The sequence below is a fragment of the Thalassophryne amazonica genome, chromosome 5 (assembly GCF_902500255.1).
Source record: "Thalassophryne amazonica chromosome 5, fThaAma1.1, whole genome shotgun sequence".
In the NCBI taxonomy this organism is placed as follows: Eukaryota; Metazoa; Chordata; class Actinopteri; order Batrachoidiformes; family Batrachoididae; genus Thalassophryne; species Thalassophryne amazonica.
The window spans coordinates 59987345-60013160 of NC_047107.1; the positions used below are offsets into that span (position 1 = coordinate 59987345).

Sequence of the window (25816 nt, forward strand, 5' to 3'; positions counted from 1 at the left end):
ACTTCCCACGGAGCGGGACGTCGCGCAGCGCTCCCAGGCGCCATCGTCAGCCTATTTCAAGCTGAAAACCTCCACATTTCAGGCTCTATTAATCCAGGACGTCGTGAGAGAACAGAGAAGTTTCAGAAGAAGTCGGTTTCAGCATTTTATCCAGATATTCCACTGTTAAAGGAGATTTTTTTAATGAAAGACGTGTGAACGGATTGTCGCGGTGGCTCCGCGACGCCACTGGAAAAACACCTCTGTTGGAAGCCTTAAGGACAAGTTGGAACATGCCCAGCTGTTAAACAATTTCACAGATACTCACTCCATTGAAAGCCATCAAAAGCCGCCTGGATTTTACAAATGGTTATCAACACGGAGATGTTTTTCCTGTGGCGGAGCGTCGCGGCGGCTGCAAGCCGACGCTGCAATCCGTCCACACGTCTTTCATTAAAAAAAATCTCCTGTAACAGTGGAATATCCAGATAAAATGCTGAAACCAACTTCTTCTGAAACTTCTCTATTCTCTCACAACGTCCTGGATCAATAGAGCCTGAAATGTGGAGGTTTTCAGCTTGAAACAGGCTGACGACGGCGCCTGGGAGCGCTGCGCGACGTCCCGCTCCGTGGGAAGTCCTTAAAGCGACAGTATCACCTCAAAATCTCTCATCAGCTGTTAAAATTTTCACCGAAAACCAGCTGAATTTTTCTAACCATGTCCACTTCGATGTGCCTCACAGGTTTTGAAAAAAAATTGATCAAACAAAGCGCCAGTCTCTCAGCAACTTCTCAGACAAAGGAATTCCGACGAGGGGCTGGACGACTCCTCCCAGAAGGAGTGCTCACAGGTGAATGACGTCACCGACAGGCGTGGAAAAACTCACGCATGCGCACGAGGGTTCAAGCATGTCTGACATAAAAACATATGAATGAAATCCATATAGTTTTTGAAAAAATAAAAACGACCTATACTTTGACAGACCTCGTACTTCTCTTTTTTATATATGAAATCTGTTTTTTGCTATGTACCTATAATTTTTTCTTTTTTTAAATTTGTGCTATGAACATACCTTTTCTATTCTGTTAAATGTTATGTTTATTTTCTTTTCTTCCCCAGACCTTTCAAGTCTGCACGTGATTTACATTTGCACTGACAAACTTGCACCTCAGCTTTCGTTGTACTTGTTACAAAGACAATAAAGAATCTGTAATCTGTTAATGTGGGGTCAGTGGCTGAAATTTCATCTCTTGAACACCAGATGGCACAGCCACTCAGAGTACATGATTGAGGTCATGACAGATCATCTCCCCCCCCTCAGGACAACGGTTTTGCAAACATTGCATGTTACTATATTGATTTGCAGTGTTTGAGCACCAGCAGACATGTCAGCGACAGTACTTATCAATGCTTGCCTGATAGCTAGCTGCTAACTGCAGAAGAGACCCTCAAACGGAGGCGTCTGACATGTCACATAGGCCTGACTAGTAGATTGCTGCAGAGATGGTTGTCCTTCTGGAAGGTTCTCCTCTCTCCACAGAGGAATGCTGGAGCCCTGCAAGAGTAACCATTGCGTTCTTGCTGACTTCCCTGACTAAGGCACTTCTGCCCTGATCGCTCAGTTTAGACGGCCGGCCAGCCAGCAAAAGGAAGAGTTCTGCTGTATCTCAGCTTCTTTCATTTAAGCGTGATGGAGGCGACTGTGCCGACTGGAACCTTCAAAGCATCAGAAATGATTCTGTACCCTTCCCCAGATTTGTGCCTTGAGACAATCTTGTCTGGGAGGACTACAGACAATTCCTTGTGACTTTATGCTTGGTTTGTGCTCTGACATGCACTGTCAACTGTGGGACCTTACATGTAGACTGGTGTGTTGACTTTCCAAATCAAGTCCAATCAAATGAATTTACGCCAGATGAACTCCAATTAAGCTGCAGAAACATATCAATATGATCAAGAGGAAACAGGATGCACCAGGGCTCAATTTTGAGCTTCATGCAAAGGTGGTGAATGCTTAGGTACATGTGATTTCTTAATTTTTATGATCATTATTATTATTTTTCATTACATTTCATCCATTTTGGAATGAGACTGCAACATTAAAAATGTGGAAAAAGTGCAGCACTGTGAATACTTTTTGGATGCACTGTATATTTAGTACAAGTATGTTGGTCTAAGAATTTTAACATCATGTGCTGTTTGTACAAGTTGCCCTCTCTCTCGTTGCTTTGTGAAACAGCACAAAATCCCTCTGACTTTCTGTCTGTCGACTTCATGAATGTACATTGTCCGACAGGAATGTTTATTTCAGTTTGTGCTCTGCGCCCTTCGGCTTTGTGTCACAGAAACATGAGATGTTAGAGACACTGCAACTCCCTCTGTGTCAACACAAGTGTCCCATTCTGGCAACTTCATATTTAACATCAATCTAATTGTCAATCTGCACCAGGACAGGTGTGGCCGTTAATACAGCCACATGACTTTAGGGACTAGAGCCATAAGATACGGTGCATACAGAAAGTATTCATAGCGCTTCACTTTTTCCACATTTTGTTATGTTACAGCCTTATTCCAAAATGGATGAAATTCATTTTTCCCCTCAAAATTCTACACACAATACCCCATAATGACAATGTGAAAAAAGTTTAAGATTTTTGCAAATTTATTAAGAAACTAAGAAATCACACGCAAGTATTCACAGCCTTTGCCCTGAAGCGCAAACCTGAGCTCAGGTACATCCTGTTTCCACTGATCATCCTTGAGATGTTTCTACAGCTTAATGGGAGTCCACCTGGGGTAAATTCAGTTGATTGGACATAATTTGGAAAGGCACACACCTGTCTACATATAAGGTCCCACAAGTGACAGTGCATGTCAGAGCACAAACCAAGCATGAAGTCAAAGGAATTGTCTGTAGACCTCTGAGACAGGATTGTCTCAAGGCACAAATCTGGGGAAGGGTACAGAAACATTTCTGCTGCTTTGAACGTCCCAATGAGCACAGTGGCCTCCATCATCCGTAAATGGAAGAAGATCAGATCCACCAGGATTCTTCCTAGAGCTGCACGCCAGTTTAAACAAAGCTATCGGGGAGAAGTGCCTTAGACAGGGAGGTGAGCAACAACCCACTGGTCACTCGTCAGAGCTCCAGCATTCCTCTGTGGAGAGAGGAGAACCTTCCAGAAGGACAACCATCTCTGCAGCAATCCACCAGTCAGGCTTGTATGGCAGAGTGGCGAGATGAAAGCCACTCCTTAGTAAAAAGCACATGGCAGCCCACCTGAAGTTTGCCAAAAGGCACCTGAAGGACTCTCAGACTGTGAGAAACAATTCTCTTGTCTGATGAGGCAAAGACTGAACTCTATGGTGTGAATGCCAGGTGTCATGTCAATTCAATCAATCAATTTTATTTATATAGCGCCAAATCACAACAAACAGTTGCCCCAAGGCGCTTTATATTGTAAGGCAAGGCCATACAATAATTACGTAAAAACTTACACAACTATGTTATGACTGGACAACGATGAAATCAATTTTAGCTCCAAGATCCATAAGAATTCAGAATCTGAACACAAAGACCTAACCATCACATCTGATCACCATAAGGACATTTTATGAGGTTTCAAGGCAAAAAGGAATTCACTAATCTACCCACTGTGACAGTGCAATACTCTGTGCATGTTCATTAACACATTTAACAAACGCTCATTTCACATTCAACAAAGTACAAAATCAATACGAGAAAGCTGACCAATATGTAACAGAACTCCTGTAAAGTGCTGGCAGAATGAACTCAAAGCCAAACGACACACATAATCAGAAAGTCTCAGCTTGAACTGGTGAGCGCACGTGACCCAAGAACCCAAATCCACTCTGGAACACACCTCATCAGCCTGTACTGCAGTGTGTGAGGCCAGTAGCCTGTGGTCCTCTTAGCAACACCCAGGGTGGACACAGCATGGCGAGCATAAACCTCTGGACTTGGAACAAACCAGGCGTCTGAAGGCAATGGTGATGATGAAGATGATGGTGGATGTTGTTTGCGTGATGCTATCTGAAAAGGAACCAGACTTTGGACAAAGATCCCTTTGCTGCTGTACTCAAGATCAAGAGCTCGGGAGAAATGATCCAGGTATTTAGTGGAGGCAGCGAGCATCACTCTTCCTGACGAGGGTCTGCATCCAGTAGCTGATGATATATTGACCACAGCTCCTCTGCTGCACTCCACCATCCCTGGTAGCACCAAGCGGGTCATCAGGGTAGCAACTGCAATGTTCTTGTTCACCAAATCAATCAGCCTTTGCTCAGGAATTTCAATCAGTTTCTGGGGGAAGGCGAGAGACTCATCCACACAGTTCACGAGGAAGCCGATATCTTTACCCCTAATGGCTTCTTTGATGGGTTTACAGGCTGTCTGTTCTACCGTGAAGTCACCCTGCACAACAACACTCTCCACTCCATAGGTCTGGGAAATGGATGCAGCAGTATCGGCCACAGCCGTGTGATCCTGACTGATAAACATGATGTTGATGCCCTGCCTGGCCAGCTCCTCTGCATAGGCTTTAGCAATGGGCTCTGACACACCGTTAACAACAGCCCAGTCTCCAAAGCGTCATGTTTGGAGGAAACCAGGAACCATCCCTACAGTGAACCATGGTGGTGGCAGCATCATGTTGTGGGGATGTTTTTCAGCGGCAGGAACTGTGAGACTAATCATGATTGAGCGAAAGATGAACGCAGCAATGTACAGAGACATCCTGGATGAAAACCTGCTCCAGAGCACTTTTGACCTCAGACTGGGGTGATGGTTCATCATTCAGCAGGACAATGACCCTAAGCACACAGCCAAGATATCAAAGGAGTGGCTTCAGGACAACTCTGTGAATGTCCTTGAGTGGCCCTGCCAGAGCGCAGACCTGAATCCGATTGAACATCTCTGGAGAGATCTGAAAATGGCTGTGTATTGACTCTCCCCATCCAACCTGATGGAGCTTGAGAGGTGCTGCAAGGGGAATGGGCAAAACTGCCCAAAGATCGGTACACCAAGCTTGTTGTTATGTGTCGGACGCAGCTCGGAGAACCGACCAGCGTTTGAAGGACCCAGTATGAAATAAGCAGAGCACGGTACAAAGGCTAACTGAATTTAATACATAACAGTGAAAATATAACAAAAAGGTGCGGCCTGGCGTGGTGCGCTCCCAGTAGCGCTAACGGTCCGGAGCCAGAAGCTGTTTCGGACCCAAGGACCCCGCCGACACCCCCCAGGTGGCCGCAACAACCGAGTCTCAGGAAGTGTGCTGACGAGCGTGAGACCTCACCCCCTCCTCTTTCACAGACTGTGCATCAAACCTGGACGTTCTCAGCATCCGCTGTTGATGAGATGGCTCCCGAGACGACGATCTCACCCGTCTGGTCACAAGGTCGAGTCTCTGGCAAATACACACTGTGCACTCCAGTCTTAAATGCCAACATGTTCCAATCCATCCAGATGCACCACAGCTGTGAGTCCTGACGAGTCGCAGGTGATGAGGGTGAGGTCCTGACAGCCTCAGCAACACAGCCACTCAGTCCCAAACGCAAGCCACCTGGGAGGAAAACCAAAAGACAGAAACAAACCGGCAGCCAGGCCCCCCCAGCCATATAACAGTACCCCACCCTCACGGGAAGCCTCCCGGCGACCACACACACCTGGCCCAGGAGAAACACCCCCCTCCAGGGACCATGGCTGGAAACCGTGTCCGCGTTCATCCTCCAACAGACTGGTTGAACTGGCTGCATCTTTGCCCTTGTTTCTGACAGTCTCTTAGCACAGGTGTGGCCAGGAGTTCCTACACCTGTGCGGTCAGCCTTTATCCAAACATGTGTAATTAGTCATAAAACAAAACACAAACAACCAAAACACCCCCCCTCCCCAGGGGACCGTCCCATCAAACCCCAGGGAAGGGGAGAAAAGAAAAACAACCCAAACTTGAGCTCACAAACAAAAATGCCAAAATACCCCCCCCCCCCCCCCCCCCCCAGAGGACCGTTCCATCAAACCCCAGGGAAGGGGAGAAAAGAAAAACCCAAACTTGAGCTCACAAACAAAAATGCTACAACACCCCCCCCTCCTCCCCCCCAAACGACATGTAGGGACCAACACCCCCCAGAGGGCCTCCCGCCAGCTCCAGGAGTAATAACCACGACCGGGGTCCCTCTGGGATCCAACGTCACCCACGGGGACTACCAGCGCCTCCCAGAGGACCACTCGTCAACCCAGGAGACGCCTCCCCTCATGACCAATGGACCCAGCCCCCGGCGTCCATGGCTAGATGGGCCTACAGCCTTTCCCCCCCAGAGGACACCACAGTCAAACCCTGAGGGCGGAACTGGGGGGGGGGGAAAACAAAAAGATACCCCAAACCCCCCCCCTCCCCTCCCGGGTGCAGAGGCTACCTGGGAAACGCCCAGCACAACCCAACTGCACCCCTCCAGCAATGCCGACACCACGGCACACCCGGCTGGAGTCAGAGGAGAAGAGAGGGCATAACAACAAAAAGAGAAAAAACAACCCAAGTACCACCCCATCACCCCCCAGGGGACCGTTCCATCTAACCCTGGGGAAGTGAAACAAAAAAAAATAAAAGGAAAAACAAACAGACCAACACACAGTTGTTTGGGTCCCCTTTTTTTTGTCTTTTTTTGTTCATTTTCAGACAGGCTGCAGGGTCACAATCCCAGACAAATAGTGGAAAACAAAAAATAAAATCCCACACAAAAACCAACTCAAACAACACCCACACAAAATGAACTAACACAAATCAGTGAGTTATACCGTCAAGCTCAACCAAATGGAACACACCTGTTCCTACTCAAGAGCTTGACGGTAACGTGATTCAGTCACCACAAGGGGAGCCAGAGTGCTAAAAACAAAAAAAACCCCTTTGGCGACAGAAAAAACAAACGAGCTGCTTTTATGTGCGCAGCTGACTGCAACACACAACGCTCAACTAAATAACGCCGGAGCTGATACAACAGACGCAGTAGTTACCTTTATCCGGGGAAACGGGGCTACGACTGTAACACAGGAAGCCCAGCGACCCGTGCTAACAGAGCTCCGCCGTGCGCGTGAACCCATTACAAACGCACTCTTGCAGCTCCCGTTTACACCTCTTATCCGGTCGGAGCGTGACGCGAAGCCGTCGCCAGTCACACTCCACCACGACCCACGGATAAGGCACAACACAGGAACACGGCTGCAAGAGAGCACAAATCAGTATCCAGTAATGGTCTCAAACACGCACCTTCCGGGCGGAGAGCCCCGCAACTGATCCGGATAACTACTGAACGTCTGCTGCCGCCTTCCCGGCGCGTTACCGTCTCTGCTACCGCTGGGTCCGTGATGTTTGGCCAGAGACTACTGTTATGTGTCGGACGCAGCTCGGAGAACCGACCAGCGTTTGAAGGACCCAGTATGAAATAAGCAGAGCACGGTACAAAGGCTAACTGAATTTAATACATAACAGTGAAAATATAACAAAAAGGTGCGGCTCGGCGTGGTGCGCTCCCAGTAGCGATAAAGGTCCGGAGCCAGAAGCTGTTTCGGGACCCAAGGACCCCGCCGACCACCCCCAGGTGGCCGCAACAACCGAGTCTCAGGAAGTGTGCTGACGAGCGTGAGACCTCACCCCCTCCTCTTTCACAGACGTGCATCAAACCTGGACGTTCTCAGCATCCGCTGTTGATGAGATGGCTCCCGAGACGACGATCTCACCCGTCTGGTCACAAGGTCGAGTCTCTGGCAAATACACACTGTGCACTCCAGTCTTAAATGCCAACATGTTCCAATCCATCCAGATGCACCACAGCTGTGAGTCCTGACGAGTCGCAGGTGATGAGGGTGAGGTCCTGACAGCCTCAGCAACACAGCCACTCAGTCCCAAACGCAAGCCACCTGGGAGGAAAACCAAAAGACAGAAACAAACCGGCAGCCAGGCCCCCCCAGCCATATAACACTTGTGGCATCATAATCAAGAGGACTTGAGGCTGTATTGAGCAGAGTACTTATGTGCATGTGATTTTTTTTTTTAATAAATCTGCAAAAGTTTCAAAAACATGCGATTATGGGGTGGTGTGAGCAGAATTTTGAGGGAAAAATTAATTTACTCCATATTGGAATAAGGTTGTAGCATAAAATGTGGATAAAGTGAAGTGCTGTGAATACTTTCCACATGCACCGTAGGTGAACAGAGTTACTAGTCATTCTCACAAAACCCAAACGTCAATGACAAATCTCTGTGTATCACAACCTCATGGTCTAGAGAGAGAGAGAGAGGCGTATGGAAGAGAGAGAGAGAGAGAGAGAGAAAGAAAACTGGTATGCGGTACTGGTATGTGGCACAGTCTTGACAAAGAATAGTAGTGCATCTGTTTGCCTGTATAGTTGCATATTGCCAATTGGGCTGGGGTACATACATGACAGTAAGCAGTAGAACAGTTTTCACTCCATTAACCAAGCACTGCGATTTTTCCTCAGAAGGATAACGCACCATCAAATGAAGACTGACCTGTGCCCTGCATGTGCTGAATGTCATCTCTATTTCAAAATTCAATATACATAATCAACTCCTCCATCTGCTCCAGGCCACAGCAGTAAATTCTACCAATCAGCTTCTGCCACTGTGTAAGAGAGAAGATGCACTATTGAAAGCTGGTGCAAAGGCACATTAGCGTGTCAAAAAGCATCAGTCTTTCATTTACCGAGAACTATTTTCTGTACATGCCCCAGAGAGACACATGCAACAGCTCAGAAGTTTAGTAATAACCATAAACCTTCAGTGATCCATTTTTTAAAATAATGTATCAATTCAGTGTCTACGATGTACAGACTGTGATATCTATATACATTAGTGTGACCCCTTAAAGCCCCGTTCTCACTTTCACAGATATTCTAGAAGGCCACGGTCTGAAATGTTGTCCATACCCTCGAAACCTTCGAGTGTCCGGGAGGATGTTCGTGATGAACCTGAATATTCCATCACTGTGCTGCAATCTTCTTTTAACTGTCAGGGCTGTGAAATGAAAATTGTGAAGTCAGAGGAAAATTTGTAAGGGGTCTGGGCCGAGGTTTAGGGCCCGTGGGACCACAGAAACCAAATTAATTTTGTATCTAATGATACATTTTCAGCATCTCCTGGAAGAAAAAAAATCTCAAAAGAAGTACATATTTAAATGATCCTAGATTCAACCTTTCATTTAAGCTGTCAATGTTAAAATAACAGAATATGATGTGGAAGTAGGACCTGGAATGATTTTCCTTTTAATTGTAAAACAAATAATGCATAAACGCAGAACAATTAAACTACATGAAATTCATGAAGACTGAAAAGAATGTTAAAGCTTTTCAAAAACCACAGTTAAAGCTTGTAGAATATTTTGAAAAGTGTTGTAAAATATCAATAACATACCTTTTAGTAAAAAAGTCACATATTCTTGTGTAAATTTCTGCAAATCCACTCAAAGCCACAATGTCGTTTTTCCAATGAAAGAAAGTCTACATTAATTAAAAAAGTCACCTAATCTTCCTGTTTAAACAGCACAATGTTTATTTTCCAGATAAAAAAAAAAAAAAAAAAAAAAATTCTTACCATGTTTCTTGAGGGCATAAGATGCAGTTTGCTTTTCCAGTTTTTTATCTGTGTTCATGACGACGAACTTTAAATTCAACCCAGCGCCAATTCCACAGATTCTTGTCCTTATTAAACTTTTTCAAACCATGTTTCTTGCCATCTCTCTCTGATGTCGCTCCGTGACACACATGCCGCAAAATTCTTCTTTGAACACTTGATCGCTCTTAAAGTAAGCGATGTCCACATGCTACATTTAGTTTGGAGCAGCCACACAGCATCACCGTAGCAACCAACCAGTCCCGCTTTACGACAACTGTTGCAACAGCCACACATTGAGAGAGGGATTTTTCTCTGCTGACTTTCTCAGATCCGAGGACACAGATTTGTATCTGTTATACAGATCAGTATCAGATCAGGGCTTGTAAAACTTGCACTAAGTTGTAAAAAAAAAAAAAAAAAAAAAAAAAAAAAAACGCTTTGCGATAGGCATTTTAAAAACTCGGTGACGATCACAGAGTGCAACACTAACACCTCCCCCCCTCCTCCCCATGATGAAATCCGGGGAATTCCCCGGACCGCTGAGTTTTCACAGCTTTGAACTGTGGCGGCATTTTCAAAAACGCTTGAAAATTGCTTTCTTTCATTGAGAACTTTGACACACTTTGGTCATGTGCCTTTCATTTTTGTGGAGCCCACAACCTTGTTGCATGTGCCATAACATCACTGGAAGGTTTTCCACCAGCATTTGTGCTGAAGTCATACTGCGGTTGTATTTTCACATCACATTAGGGATGGGCATCGAAAATGTAGGATGTTTCAGTCTCTTATTTTTACCAAATAAAGCTACAGCTTTTTTCAGACACCACAAAAGCTCAACTTTAAATAACTTATTTTTTTGTTACATTTTTTCCATTGTTTTTCCCCCCCCTTTTTTATATAAACTGTTTAGTGTTTCTTTATATTTAAAGAAATGTTTTTATTTGTCCCAATCAGGAACATTTGCTGTGCAGACAATCAAACTTCCATTGATGAGCTGAACACCACGAAGTCCAGTCGAAAGAGAACATCTCTGCTCTTCAAAATAGGACAAAAGTGTCTTCAGCAACACCACCAGAGTTCAAAGCTGCAGAAGAGACCTTAATCTGGTCCCGAGAATCCAGCATAACATCACCTGCTTCTAAATAAAAGGCTCTATGAACAGCAACTATTATTTTTTAAAAGCTGTTTCATTTTATATTTTAACAATAAATGAACGGATTATTAAAAATGTCCACGAATCAAACATTAAAGGCAATTACATATTTTGACAAAATTACAAGTTGAAATTATATAAAAAACATCATGAGGTTTATGTCACAGAAATCCCACTTTACAATCACACTGCAGTCACTGTTAAATTATTTCCTGTTGCATTTATAATAAACATTTGTATTTATTTAGTGTTTGTTTTTCTGGTTGAAATGACATAAATAATCTACCAGACTTAAGAAAAATGTACAAGTTTCCATGTTATTTTATTTGTCTAAAAATAAATGTCCAAGGTTCCTTATGTTAAACAAGAAATTATCTAATCTGAAATAACAGGTGGTTTTAATTTACAGATGAAAGGTTTCTAAAGAACCATTTACTGATTTATTTAGCTATTTTAATTACAAGTGTTCTAAACTTTTTTTTTAACAGTAATCAGAAATTTTGAGGTAACAAACAACAACAACAAAAAAAACATTTCCAATGATTTTTCTTCAGAAAACTGCTCTATAAATGAGCAGTCCTGTCACACGTTAATGTTTTGACGCACCTCATCTCGACAGAACACCGGCTCTGTGTGGTATGCAGGAGATCACTTGACCGAGGGTCTATATGTTCAAACAATAATAAAAAAAAAAAATACTGTCATTACTTTTTAATCTTAGTCTCTTACAACGGTGTAGCCTAAATACACAAGCTTTCCAGGAGCGCACCCAATTCATTACGCACGCTCAGAGGCACGTCCCCTCCGATGCGCACTTTTTTTTTTGGGGGGGGGGGGGGGGAGCGACCCCGCCCCCTGTAATAAACTCATCGCCCCCTTAATATTTTTTTCTGGCACCGGGTCTGTTGGTCCTTCAGTTCACATTCCGCTGGAGAGGCCGTTGTTTTTGAGGGTGTTTGTCGGGAAAATGATCATTTCTGTAGTGTTTTCAGACCTGCTTGAATCAACGAAGCAGTGCTGCGTCACTGGTTCTCTGCTTTGACAAGTCCGCAATTTCTTCATTAATCCCTCTCAAAGCCATCTAAAGATTTCAATATTGAGTCACCTTTGTGCTGATTAAAGTCACTAACTGGGACTCTTGTCTTGTTGCGTGCAAGAAAAGAGAATCATGCTCCATTCCATTCCTTTTTTTGTGGTACTAACTGCACAGCTCCAAAACACTGCACAGCTCTCTACTGAGTAAAGCTGGAAAGATAGATATTGGGCGGAATTAATAACTTCAAAGCGAATCACTGTTTTAAATCAAATGACACCTCTTTCCAAACGCTGTAATACAGACAACAAACTACAACCAATCAAAACCATTTTTTTCCACCCAAAATGAGACATTCTCCATTCTTTATGAATTACATTGATGTTGACCTGCAGTGCAGCCGGCTGAGCTCAGCTCAGAGGCTATGGAGTTACATTTATGTAATTAATAGCTGAAAGGAAATGCTTTTGACAAAAAGTACAGATTTTGTTTATTTCTATTTATGTCCACAGATAAAGGATCCAGTGACCATGTACAGATTTCATATTTATTTACTGTAAGACTCAATAAAATGTTGACATAAAAAAACCTGTAAAGCCTACTTTTAGTACACAGAAAATTCACAAGAAGTATTGATAAGGGAATCGATAAAAAATTGGATCGATAATGGTATCGATAGATAAAAGCTTATCAATACCCATCCCTACATCACATCATACAATTCCGACATGTTACACCATTAAATTGCCTGCTAGATCATATTCATGGCCAGCTGTGATAATTCACATGCCAGTTTGTCAGTTATAAATTGCATCCTTCTGGGATGCACATCTGTGAAAGTAAGAACGGGGTGTAAAACACAGGAGGATGCATGATGCGTGACATCATAATGCCCTATTGTAGCCTAAAAGAACAACTGCCCTGGAGTAAAAGAGTTGGGGAAATTGTAAATAATGCTTCTCATTTCATATGAAATGAGAAAGCCAGTTTCCTCAAATGAAACTTTTTTTCTACTGACCACTGCAGGTGAACATGGGTACTAGCTCAACACTACTGTATGTAAAAACAGACATAAGCAAGTGTTCACAATCTTGTTCTTCAACCCCTGTGATAGAACTGATGACTAAAGTGGGTGTTCAGCCGCAATACTGGCTTCATTACTCCCAATAAAATGCTAGACTTTGGCCCTGTGATTACCAGGCACACTGAAGCGTGCAGCACCTGGACGGGCCTGGCTGCACAGGTGTCTGTCAGGCCACTTGTTGAAGTGAGAAAGCCCACACCAACAGGCTTTTGCTTCCTAGACACTAACCGGTTGCATTTATTCAAATCAGGTGTTTTTTCAGCCTGGAAGTTATGCAGGCCTGACGGCATCCCCTCCCTCAGATGATTTACTAATCTGTGCAGTGGACTCGCAGGCAGCAGCTGCACTCAGGTGGGAAGCCCCATTGTTACACCCCCACCTCCACCACCCGCCTGAGGTATTTGTGCTGAGAGGAATTCTGGTTTTTACCTCCCTCCCCGCCATGCTTACCAAGAAGCAACAGTTTCAGCTCCCGGCGTGCGTCCCTCTTATCCCGGCGGAGCTGCCTTTCGATCTCGTCGTTGATCCTCCGGGCTTCTTTCGCCTCCTCGCTGAGGCAACACGCCATTATGGACTCCAGGGTCATTCTCGCTTTTCTTTTCCTTCCTTTTTCCTATTTCAAAACACGCACTTTTCCTCCTATTTCTGATTCATCCAGATTTTTCAGATTCTCTGAGGCCTCCTCATACAGGCCCTGTTTGTGCGGGGAATCAACGCGCTGATAATAAGGAGCTCCGGGCGGCGCACAGATTTAGCTGGTTGGAGAACTAAAAAAAAAAATATTTTTTTTCCCCAAAAATAATAGTCCCCCCTCTCCCCTCCCTCCCCCCGGGTTCGGTTCGCCCTCCGAGCCTCCCGACGTCGTCAGAAGAGAGTCCGAAGCGGTTTTGAGATGAATATCCGCGCGCCCTTTAAGCCGCTTTTCCTGCTCGTTTCGGATCAACAGATCCTTTTAAGACTCATCCTCCGTCCGCCGGCTCCTTATGCACCGCCGTCCATGCTCCTGAAAAGTCCTCAATGTGGCTGTTTTGGTTTTTTTTCCCCCCCACCTCACAAGGACCTCCTTGACCTCCTTGGGGTTCGAGTAAGCGTCCGCAGAGAAGAAAAACACATGAAGAAAGGAGTCCGCTTGTTTTCCAGCGGCTCGACTCCCGGGCGTGGTGAGGCAGAATATGGCGGACTTTCACTCCGATCCGCTAGGCTGGGATACAGTACAGTTATCTCTCCGTGTCTGCTCAAAAACACGAGAAACACGCACATAACACGCTGGCCTTCACTCACGCAAAATGTAGTCCGGTTTGTCTCCTTAAAAAAAGCGTTTAATGTGGGTGACTTGGAAGAAGGAACAAGCGCTGCGCGGGTGCCCGTGTACCCAAACAGTATTCTCCCGTCCGTCCTTCGATTATCTTCATGTATTTTTGTTACTGAAGCCCATCCACTCCTCCGCTGTCTGGGTGACGTCACCCAAGGGGGCGTGTCACGTCAAATCAGCGCCGCACAAAAACATCGACTTCAACCTGATTGTCCTTTATAAATCTATACAAAAGTTTATGTTTGACCTCCTCTTTAATATTGTGTGCAAGTCAGATCACCTTATTTAGAAAGAGATAAAACATTAACTGGAAAAAGTTCAGAGGCGTGATACTAAATATGTCACAGGAGGAGAAGTTCAAGAATTTTAGGGTTAACTTTGGAAAGTAGAGGAGTTGGGTGGGTTTAGTTGAAATATACAAGTTAATGTATGGTTTTGAATAAATTAATTACATTTTCTTTGAGAAAAGAAGGTATTGTGGACTTGGAGGCAATGATTTTTCAATAGTAAACAGATCCATACTGAAGGAAAGTTTTGGTTCAGAAGTACAGTTGTTTATGAAATAGCCTTTCTGATCATATTGTCCTCTCACAAGATGTTAATATGTTTAAAACTAATTATATTTCCTATAACACCACCAGTTGACTCAATCTGTTGTTTTTAATTGTACTAGCCCATTACCTGCTCCAGAGCAACTTTGATTCAGAGACTGAAATGAAAACATCTTCACCAACAAAGCTATCACCTCCCGCCTATCCCAGATGCCAGGGAACTGTTAGGGCATGACTAAAGCTGTCTCGAGAAGAGACAGCTTACTATTACTACTGTTACTTGAAAAAATGAAGAGGCAAAAAGTTCAAAAGAAAAAGAAGAGAATAGAAAAGTACACTACTGTAGCAACATTAATCACATCGGGACATAATTCACCATAACCGAGTGGTCCTCTGTCTGTTCTCTGGTCTGTTAACACACCCAGATGTGCAGAGCTCAGACAATGTGGCCCATGTCCCGCATGTGTTAACATGCTGAGGCGCACATTCTGAGCTTCCTGTCTCGACAATGTGTACAGTTGAATGCAAAAGGTTGGGCACCCCTGACAATTTTCATGATTTTCCTTTATAAATCGTTTGTTGTCTGGATCAGAAATTTCAGTTAAATGTATTATATAGCAGATGAAGAGAAGTGAAATGAAGTTTCTGGTATTTACAGAAAGTGTGCAATAGTTATTTAAACAAAATTGGGCAGGTGCATAAATTTGGGCAGCCTTGTCATTTTATTGATTTGAATACATTTAGCACTAATTATTGGAACTCAAAATTGATTTGTAAGCTCACTGACCCTTGATCTCTTTACATAGGTTTATGGTGGCCATTTGCAAATGTTTCCCCTCTTTGCTTCTCTTCTAATGAGTGGCAACATGGGAGCCTCTAAACACCTCACAAATGACCTGAAAACAAAGATTGTTCAACATCATGGCTTAGGGAAAGGATACAAAAAGCAATCTCAGAGATTTCAGCTGTCAGTTTCCACTGTGAGGAACATAGTGAGGAAATGTAAGACCACAGGCACAGTACTAGTTAAGACCTGAAGTGGCAGGCCAAGAAAAATCTCAAATAAGCTGAAGTGAAGGATGGTGAGAACAGTCATAGTCAACCTACAGACCTGCTCCAAAGACCTACAACATGATTTTATGATTTTGCTGCAGATAGTGTCTCTGTGCATCGTTCACCTATACAGTGCACTTAAATTTGCACAAACAGATGCTGTATGATGCTGTCATGCAGACAAAGCCTTTTCTGTATACATGCCACAAACAGAGTCGCTTGAGGTATGGTAAAGCACATTTGGACAAGCCAGGTTCATTTTGGAATAAGGTGCTGTTGACTGATGAAAATAAATTGAGTTATTTGGACATAAGGGGCGCTATGCAAGGCTGAAAAAGAACACAGCATTCCAAGAAAAACGCTTGCTACCTACAGTAAAATTTGGAGGTGGTTCCATCATGCTGTGTGACTGTGTGACCAGTGCAGGTACTGGGAATCTTGTTAAAGTTGAGGGTCACATGGATTCCAGTCAATATCAGCAGATTCTTGAGAACAATGTTCATGAATCAGTGACAAAGATGAAGTTGCGCTGGGGCTGGATCTTTCAACAAGTCAATGACCCTAAACACTGCTCAAAATCTATTAAGGCATTCATCCAGAGGAACAAGTACAATGTTCTGGAATGGCCATCTCAGTCCCCAGACCTGAATATTATTGAAAATCTGTGGTGTGATTTTAAGCGAGCTGTCCATGCTCAAAAACCGACAAACCTGAGATGTTTTGTAAAGATGAATGGTCCAAAATACCTTCAACCAAAATCCAGACTCTCATTGGAAGTTATAGGAAGCATTTAGAGGCCCTTATTTCTGCAAAAGGAGGATCTATGAAATATTGATGTATTTTTTTCTGTTGGGGTGCCCAAAAATTTATGCAACTGCCTAAATTTGTTTAAAGAATTATTGCACACTTTCTGTAAATCCTATAAACTTCATTTCACTTCTCAAATATCACCGTGTTTGTCTGCTAGACGATATGTTTAACTGAAATTGCTGAACCAAACAACCAATTATTTATAAAGAAAAATCACTGAAATCATCAGGGGTGCCCAAACTTTTGCATACAACTGTATTCTATGAAAATGAAGCCTCTCGGCACTTAGGATGTCTGTTCCCATCTTGGCCTGACACTTGCATGACTTTGATCCACACACTTGCACGCACTCTGCCATGTACAACAGTAAACTCATCTCAAACTCATTGTAAACCTGTGTAGCTGCTCCTAATAGGTTTTTTTTGTTGGGTGTAGATAAAGCCACAATTCAACTGATGTTTTGTCAGCATTTATTTTTTACAATAAGGCGTCTTCTGGCCACACCGTGAAAAACTATAGTGAAGACAAACAAAAATATACATGTTTGGTCAGCTTGTACATAAAATTAAATAAAACATCCACATTCAACAAAAATAATCTCACACACTGTCTACACCAACATATAGGATTGGCTAGAATTATTTTCTTAAGTCAAAGTCTTTACTTTTAACTTGTTTTTCTTCACTGCTCCTCGTGTCTGTGTCTGCGGCCTCCGGAAGCTCCTCGCACGTGACTATTTCTTGCCACTACCCAATTAAACCACTAGAGGGCTGTAGTACAACACAGGTACTCCAATATTATGTGTTTACAAAAATAAATAAATTACAACCATAAAAATTAATAATGAAACATTTAGTTGCAACAGCTACAACCGGTGTAAACTGTGCGCAGCTTCATGCAAGTGCGCAAAGAAAATTTTTAAATGTTCAAATCTCCATCACGCATTAATTACATGGACTTCATGGGAACATTACGCAAACAAGTCAAAAACACTTTGTGTGAGTGCGAGTGATTGCATCAGCACACCACAACACAGCACAGCTCGTCTGAATGATTATAATGAGATGTTAAATCTATCATAAACGCACTTTTACAGCAGCACACAAGAAGGGATAAACATGCAACTGTTTTACCACGCTATTACAATACAAACATTACAAATAATTACGTTGTTAGATGGTTCCAAATGCTTTTTCCACCTCACTCAGCATGTGCACGATAGAGAGAGGAAAAGCTGCAGGTGCAACAGTCCTCTGTGATTCAGGATGCGATTAGAAACATTTTCAATGGCCAGTTTGCAGAAAAAATGATTAATCCACCACGAAATAATGATTTTATATACGCAGCGTCCAGCACAGAGCACGTGGCAGCCGGTAGAACAAAGAACGGCGGGCGTCCAGCTGTGAACACAGTGGGTGGGATCATCACAACGATGTTCGTGCAGCGGGAGCACCGCTCGCCTAACTACCTGCAGAAAGCATTTTGAGCCATCTAAAAAGGTAATTATTTGTCATGTTTACATTGTCATGCTTGATAAAAAAAGCTGCATGTTCTTTCCTTCTTGTGTGCAGCTGTTAAAGTATGTTTATAACAGATTTAACTTGTGGTAATCCTCCAGACGAGCTGCGCTCTGACGCGATACGCTGACATCACCACTCGCTCTGTTCATTTCTTCTTTACTCCACTTGACGAGCTGCATGTAGTGTTGGAGATTAGATCGTGCCACATAGCATGACATTTGTGCGTGAAAGATTTTTTGAATATTTCAAAATTCTCTGTGCGCAATAGCACGCACCGGCGCCCCTCTCATGTCCTGTCTGCACCTGTTAAAGATGAGTTTAGTCTCCAGCATGACACAGGTCATGCTAGTAGTGTGTGAGTCAAAGACAGGCTCGTGTCACTGGGCCTTAAGCATGATTGTTGGAAGGGGTGATAAGAGACGTGTTGTTCCTCTCAATCCGGTATCACAGAGGACTGTTGCAGCTGCAGCTTTTCCTGTCTCTATCATGCGCACGCTGAACGAGGTGGAGAAAGCATTTATAACCATCTAAAAAGGTAATTATTTGTCATGTTTATATTGTAATAGCTTGGTAAAACAGTTGCATGTTCATTCATTCTTGTGTGCACCTGTAAAAGTACGTTTATGATAGATTTAACATCTCGTTATAATTATTCAGATGAGCTGCACTGTGATGCAGTGTGCTGATGCAATCACTCGCATTCACACAAAGCGTTTTTAATTTTTTGCGTAATGTTCACATAAGGTTCATGTAATTAATGCCTGATGGAGATTTTGAACATTTCAAAATTTTCTTTGCGCACTTGCACAAAGCTGCGCATGGTTTACAACAAGTTTGAGATGAGCTTACTCTTGTGCACGGCACAGTGCATGCAAGTGCGCGGATCAAAGCTGTGCAAGTGTCAGGGGGCCTTTATTGTTTGTATGGTCTGCGAACTCTTCACAAGTTTTCACAGAAGGTGTTGTAGTTCCTGCCATGCCATTGATGAGCAAGGCTTTCAAGACAGGGTCTCCAGCACCTTGCCCTTCTGTGAAGGGTTCATCAACAGCATTTGCATCTCTATTTGCTTTTGGGAATGGCTCGAGGACAGTCATTAAATTGCTTTTGTCCATGCATTTAAAGATATACCCATCGGGAGAGAAGAGTGACCTTGGAATGCATGTCAACTCAAACATACCCACAGATTCTTGTAGATTCATATCGGAGCAGGATCTGGCAATGATTAGGAGTCTTGCAAATAGCGAGTGATCCCACTTCAACTCCACTACATGCAAAGGTAATTTTACTTTCTCAGTTTTGGAAGCAGTTTTCGAGCTCTGAAGCTTCATCTTGGTCATCTTCTCCCAAAGGTAAGTTGTACCCAATACACGCTTCTCAACAAAGTCCATACTTTGCTTTCCATATGCAGCAGGCTTCAGGATGTCCTGTTTGACATTCTCTGACATCACAGCTCATATTTACAAGTGAGTCACTGCCCTGATCAAATGGATATTCAACAAGAATGACTTTGAGTTTCTCCATGTGAGATGACGCATGATAAGGTTTGGATACTGTGCCCTCCAAAAGTAATGGAACACTTGGAATTTCACACATTTTAATTTGTTTATGCCATTTTAAATACTAGAAATACAAAAAAAAAAAAAAAAAAGAATTAAAATTTCTAAAGTTATCTTCCTCAAACTCAAACTGAAAGCAAATCTCTAAAACTTGATAAAACCTGTAAATAATAATCAGTTTTATTGCCAGTTTTCTTCATAGAAGTCAGGGGATGGAAACATGAACAATATGTCTTGGACTTTATTGACATCAATTATGAAGAAATACAAACGTTTCTTTCACCAAAACATCAAATCTTGGCTTTCATCTCAAATGTACTTTCTGTCAAATTGTAGCTGAACTTTCAGGTCTTCTTTTTAAGAAAATCCTCCTCTACACCACTTAATTAGGAAGCTGGATTCTATATTTTTAATTAATTTATATCAAGTTGTAGTGATTTACTTTCAGTTTGAGTTAAGGAAGATAATTTTAGAAAAAAATGTAATTGAAATAGAATAAACAAATTAAAATGTGTGAAATACCAAGTGTTCCAATACTTTTGAGGGCAACTGAGAAACACTGAGGAGCAGCATCTTACTTTTTATATACAGTAGTGTTCAGAATAATAGTAGTGCTATGTGACTAAAAAGATTAATCCAGGTTTTGAGTATATTTCTTATTGTTACATGGGAAACAAGGTACCAGTAGATTCAGTAGATTCTCACAAATCCAACAAGACCAAGCGTTCATGATATGCACACTCTTAAGGCTATGAAATTGGGCTATTAGTAAAAAAAGTAGAAAAGGGGGTGTTCACAATAATAGTAACATCCGCTGTTGATGCTACAAACTCAAAACTATTATGTTCAAACTGCTTTTTTAGCAATCCTGTGAATCACTAAACAAGTATTTAGTTGTATAACCACAGTTTTTATGATTTCTTCACATCTGCGAGGCATTAATTTTGTTGGTTTGGAACAAAGATTTTGCTCGTCTACTAGTGTGCTTGGGGTCATTGGCTTATTGAAACATCCATTTCAAGGACATGTCCTCTTCAGCATAAGGCAACATGACCTCTTCAAGTATTTTGACATATCCAAACTGATCCATCAAATCAAATCAGTTTTATTTATATAGCACCAAATCACAACAAACAGTTGCCCGAAGGCGCTTTATATTGTAAGGCAAAAGCCATACAATAATTACAGAAAAACCCCAATGGTCAAACGACCCCCTATGAGCAAGCACTTGGCGACAGTGGGAAGGAAAAACTCCCTTTTAACAGGAAGGAACCTCCAGCAGAACCAGGCTCAGGGAGGGGCAGTCTTCTGCTGGGACTGGTTGGGGCTGATGGGAGAGAATCAGGAAAAAGACATGCTGTGGAAGAGAGCAGAGATCAATCACCAATGATTAAAAGCAGAGTGGTGCATACAGAGCAAAAAGAGGTGAATAAAAAGAAACACTGGGTGCATCATGGGAAACCCCCCAGCAGTCTAAGTCTATAGCAGCTAAGGGATGGTTCAGGGTCACCCGATCCAGCCCTAACTATAAGCTTTTTCAAAAAGGAAAGTTTTAAGCTTAATCTTAAAAGTAGAGAGGGTGTCTGTCTCCCTAATCCGAATTGGGAGCTGATTCCACAGGAGAGGAGCCTGAAAGCTGAAGGCTCTGCCTCCCATTCTACTCTTACAAACCCTAGGAACTACAAGTAAGCCTGCAGTCTGAGAGCGAAGCGCTCTATTGGGGTTATATGGTACTAAGAGGTCCCTAAGATAAGATGGGACCTGATTATTCAAAACCTTATAAGTAAGAAGAAGAATTTTAAATTCTATTCTGGAATTAACAGGGAGCCATTGAAGAGAAGCCAATATGGGTGAAATATACTCTCTCCTTCTAGTCCCTGTCAGCACTCTAGCTGCAGCATTTTGAATTAACTGAAGGCTTTTCAGGGAACTTTTAGGAAAACCTGATAATAATGAATTACAGTAGTCCAGCATAGGAGAAATAAATACATGAATTAGCTTTTCAGCATCACTCTGAGACAAGACCTTTCTAATTTTAGAGATATTGCGCAAATGCAAAAAAGCAGTCCTACATATTTGCTTTATATGCACATTGAAGGACATATCCTGATCAAAAATGACTCCAAGATTTCTCACAGTATTACTGGAGGTCAGTATAATGCCATCCAGAGTAAGGACCTGGTTAAATACCATGTTTCTAAGATTTGTGGGGCCAAGTACAATAACTTCAGTTTTATCTAAATTTAAAAGCAGGAAATTAGAGGTCATCCATGTCTTTATGTCTGAAAGACTTTCCTGCAGTTTAACTAATTGGTGTGTGTCCTCTGGCTTCATGGATAGATAAAGCTGGGTATCATCTGCGTAACAATAAAAATTTAAGCAATGCTTTCTAATAACACTGCCTAAGGGAAGCATGTATAAAGTGAATAAAATTGGTCCTAGCACAGAACCTTGTGCAACTCCTTAATTAAACTTAGTCTGTGAAGAAGACTCCCCATTTACCTGGACAAATTGTAGTCTATTAGATAAATATGATTCAAACCACTGCAGCGCAGTGCCTTTAATATCAATGCATGCTCTATTCTCTGTAATAAAATGTTATGGTGAACAGTATCAAAAGCTGCACTGAGGTCTAACAGGACAAGCACAGAGATGAGTCCACTGTCTGAGGCCATAAGAAGATCATTTGTAACCTTCACTAATGCTGTTTCTGTACTATGATGAATTCTGAAACCTGACTGAAACTCTTCAAATAGACCATTCCTCTGCAGATGATCAGTTAGCTGTTTTACAACTACCCTTTCAAGAATTTTTGAGAGAAAAGGAAGGTTGGAGATTGGCCTATAATTAGCTAAGATAGCTGGGTCAAGTGATGGCTTTTTAAGTAATGGTTGCCTCAAAAGCCTGTGGTACATAGCCAACTAATAAAGATAGATTGATCATATTTAAGATCGAAGCATTAACTAATGGTAGGGCTTCCTTGAGCAGCCTTGTAGGAATGGGGTCTAATAGACATGTTGATGGTTTGGAGGAAGTAACTAATGAAAATAACTCAGACAGAACAATCGGAGAGAAAGAGTCTAGCCAAATACCAGCATTACTGAAGGCAGCCGAACATAAAGATATGTCTTTGGGATGGTTATGAATAATTTTTTCTCTAATAGTTAAAATTTTATTTGCAAAGAAAGTCATGAAGTCATTACTAGTTAAAGTTAAAGGAATACTCGGCTCAATAGAGCTCTGACTCTTTGTCAGCCTGGCTACAGTGCTGAAAAGAAACCTGGGGTTGTTCTTATTTTCTTCAATTAGTGATGAATAGCAAAATGTCCTAGCTTTACGGAGGACTTTTTTTATAGAGCAACAGACTCTTTTTCCAGGCTAAATGGAGATCTTCTAAATTAGTGAGACGCCATTTCCTCTCCAGCTTACGGGTTATCTGCTTCAAGCTGCGAGTTTGTGGGTTATACCACGGAGTCAAGCATTTCTGATTTAAGGCTCTCTTTTTCAGAGGAGCTACAGTATCCAAAGTTGTGCTCAATGAGGATGTAAAGCTATTGACAAGATAATCTATCTCACTCACAGAGTTTAGGTAGCTACTCTGCACTGTGTTGGTATATGGCATTGAAGAACATAACAAAGAAGGAATCATATCCTTAAACCTAGCTACAGTGCTTTCAGAAAGACTTCTACTGTAATGAAACTTATTCCCCACTGCTGGGTAGTCCATTAAAGTAAATGTAAATGTTATTAAGAAATGATCAGACAACAGGGGGTTTTCAGGGAATACTGTTAAGTCTTCAATTTCTATGCCATATGTCAGAACAAGATCTAAAGTGCGGTTAAAATGGTGGGTGGGCTCATTTACATTTTGAGCGAAGCGAACTGAATCTAATAATAGATTAAATGCAGTGTTGAGGCTGTCATTCTCAGCATCTATGTGGATGTTAAAATCACCCACTATAATTATCGTATCTGAGCTAAGCACTAAGTCAGACAAATGGTCTGAAAATTCACAGAGAAACTCACAGTAACGACCAGGTGGACGATAGGTAATAACAAATAAAACTGGTTTTTGAGACTTCCAGTTTGGATGGACAAGACTAAGAGTCAAACTTTCAAATGAATTAAAGCTCTGTCTGGGTCTTTGATTAATTAATAAGCTGGAGTGGAAGATTGCTGCTACTCCTCCTCCTCGGCCCGTGCTTCGAGCATTCTGACAGTTAGTGTGACTCGGGGGTGTTGACTCATTTAAACTAACATAATCATCCTGCTGTAACCAGGTTTCTGTAAGGCAGAATAAATCAATATGTTGATCAATTATTATATCATTTACTAACAAGGACTTAGAAGAGAGAGACCTAATGTTTAATAGACCACATTTAACTGTTTTAGTCTGTGGTGCAGTTGAAGGTGCTATATTATTTTTTCTTTTTGAATTTTTATGCTTAAATAGATTTTTACTGGTTATTGGTAGTCTAGGAGCAGGCACCATCTCTACGGGGATGGGGTAATGAGGGGATGGCAGGGGGAGAGAAGCTGCAGAGAGGTGTGTAAGACTACAACTCTGCTTCCTGGTCCCAACCCTAGATAGTCACGATTTGGAGGGTTTAATAAAATTGGCCAGATGTCTAGAGATGAGAGCTGCTCCATCCAAAGTGGGATGGATGCCGTCTCTCCTAACAAGACCAGGTTTTCCCCAGAAGGTTTGTCAATTTCCATGATCCATGATACCTGGTATGTGATATATAGGCCCAACAAAATAGTAGGAGAAACATGCCCATATCATGATGCTTGCACCACTATGCTTCACTGTCTTCACTGTGAACTGTGGCTTGAATTCAGAGTTTGGGGGTCGTCTCACAAACTGTCTGCGGCCCTTGGACCCAAAAAGAACAATTTTACTCTCATCAGTCCACAAAATATTCCTTCATTTCTCTTTAGGCCAGTTGATGTGTTCTTTGGCAAATTGTAACCTCTTCTGCATGTCCTTTATTTAACAGAGGGACTCTGAGGGGGATTCTTGCAAATAAATTAGCTTCACACAGGCGTCTTCTAAGTGTCACAGCACTTACAGGTAACTCCAGACTGTCTTTGATCATCCTGGAGCTGATCAATGGGTGAGCCTTTGCCATTCTGGTTATTCTTCGATCCATTTTGATGGTTGTTTTCCATTTTCTTCCATGTGGGTTTTTTTTGTCCATTTTAAAGCATTGGAGATCATTGTAGATGAACAGCCTATCATTTTTTGCACCTGCGTATAAGTTTTCCCCTCTCCAATCAACTTTTTAATCAAACTACGCTGTTCTTCTGAACAATGTCTTGAACGTTCCATTTTCCTCAGGCTTTCAAAGAGAAAAGCATGTTCAACAGGTGCTGGCTTCGTCCTTAAATAGGGGACACCTGATTCACACCTGTTTGTTCCACAAAATTGACGAACTTACTGACTGAATGCCACACTACTATTATTGTGAACACCCCCCTTTTCTACTTTTTTACTAATAGCCCAATTTCATAGCCTTAAGAGTGTGCATATCATGAATGCTTGGGCTTGTTGGATTTGTGAGAATCTACTGAATCTACTGGTACCTTGTTTCCCATGTAACAATAAGAAATATACTCAAAACCTGGATTAATCTTTTTAGTCACATAGCACTACTATTATTCTGAACACTACTGTACAGTGCAGCAGATAAGAGAATATTTATAGTGAAATCCTAAAAATGGTGATACAAAGATCAAATGTGGCACAAATAATCCATAGACATGAACTCTTAAAAAAAAAACCCTGATTGTCCACTTGAATTTTCAATAGGCAGCCAGGGAGGGGTAAATTGAAGAATTACACAGGGGTCAAAATTAAAAGATGCTCCAATCATATAGAAAACTACACCACATTATTTACCTGATCATAAAGATTCCAAAAAAGGTATAATTTGGACAATCCGCGACTGAATGTTATGGAGTTATGAGGTAAAAGCAGGAAGAATGGTGACAAAGGTCAGTTTCAGTTTGTACAGGGGTCAAAAGTTAAAGTTGCTCTATTAATTTTGCTCAAGCTGTATTTCTGCAGAATTTGATGCTTGTATCACCATTTGAAGGATTGTTTCAGTTATCTGC

The 25816-nt window shown here is 42.2% G+C and overlaps 1 protein-coding gene across 1 annotated transcript in view; it reads right to left on the reverse strand.

Moving 5' to 3' along the window:
- Positions 1-20070, reverse strand: part of LOC117510617 (guanine nucleotide-binding protein G(q) subunit alpha) — an 85251-nt gene extending 65181 nt beyond the window's left edge. The window contains exons 1-2 of the mRNA XM_034170411.1: positions 20050-20070; positions 13348-13491 (exon numbers count right to left, since the gene is read on the reverse strand). Of these exons, the coding sequence (XP_034026302.1) occupies positions 13348-13483 (136 nt within the window). The 5' untranslated portion in view covers positions 13484-13491; positions 20050-20070. The remainder of the gene's footprint in view (positions 1-13347; positions 13492-20049) is intronic.
- Positions 20071-25816: the final 5746 nt, after the last annotated feature.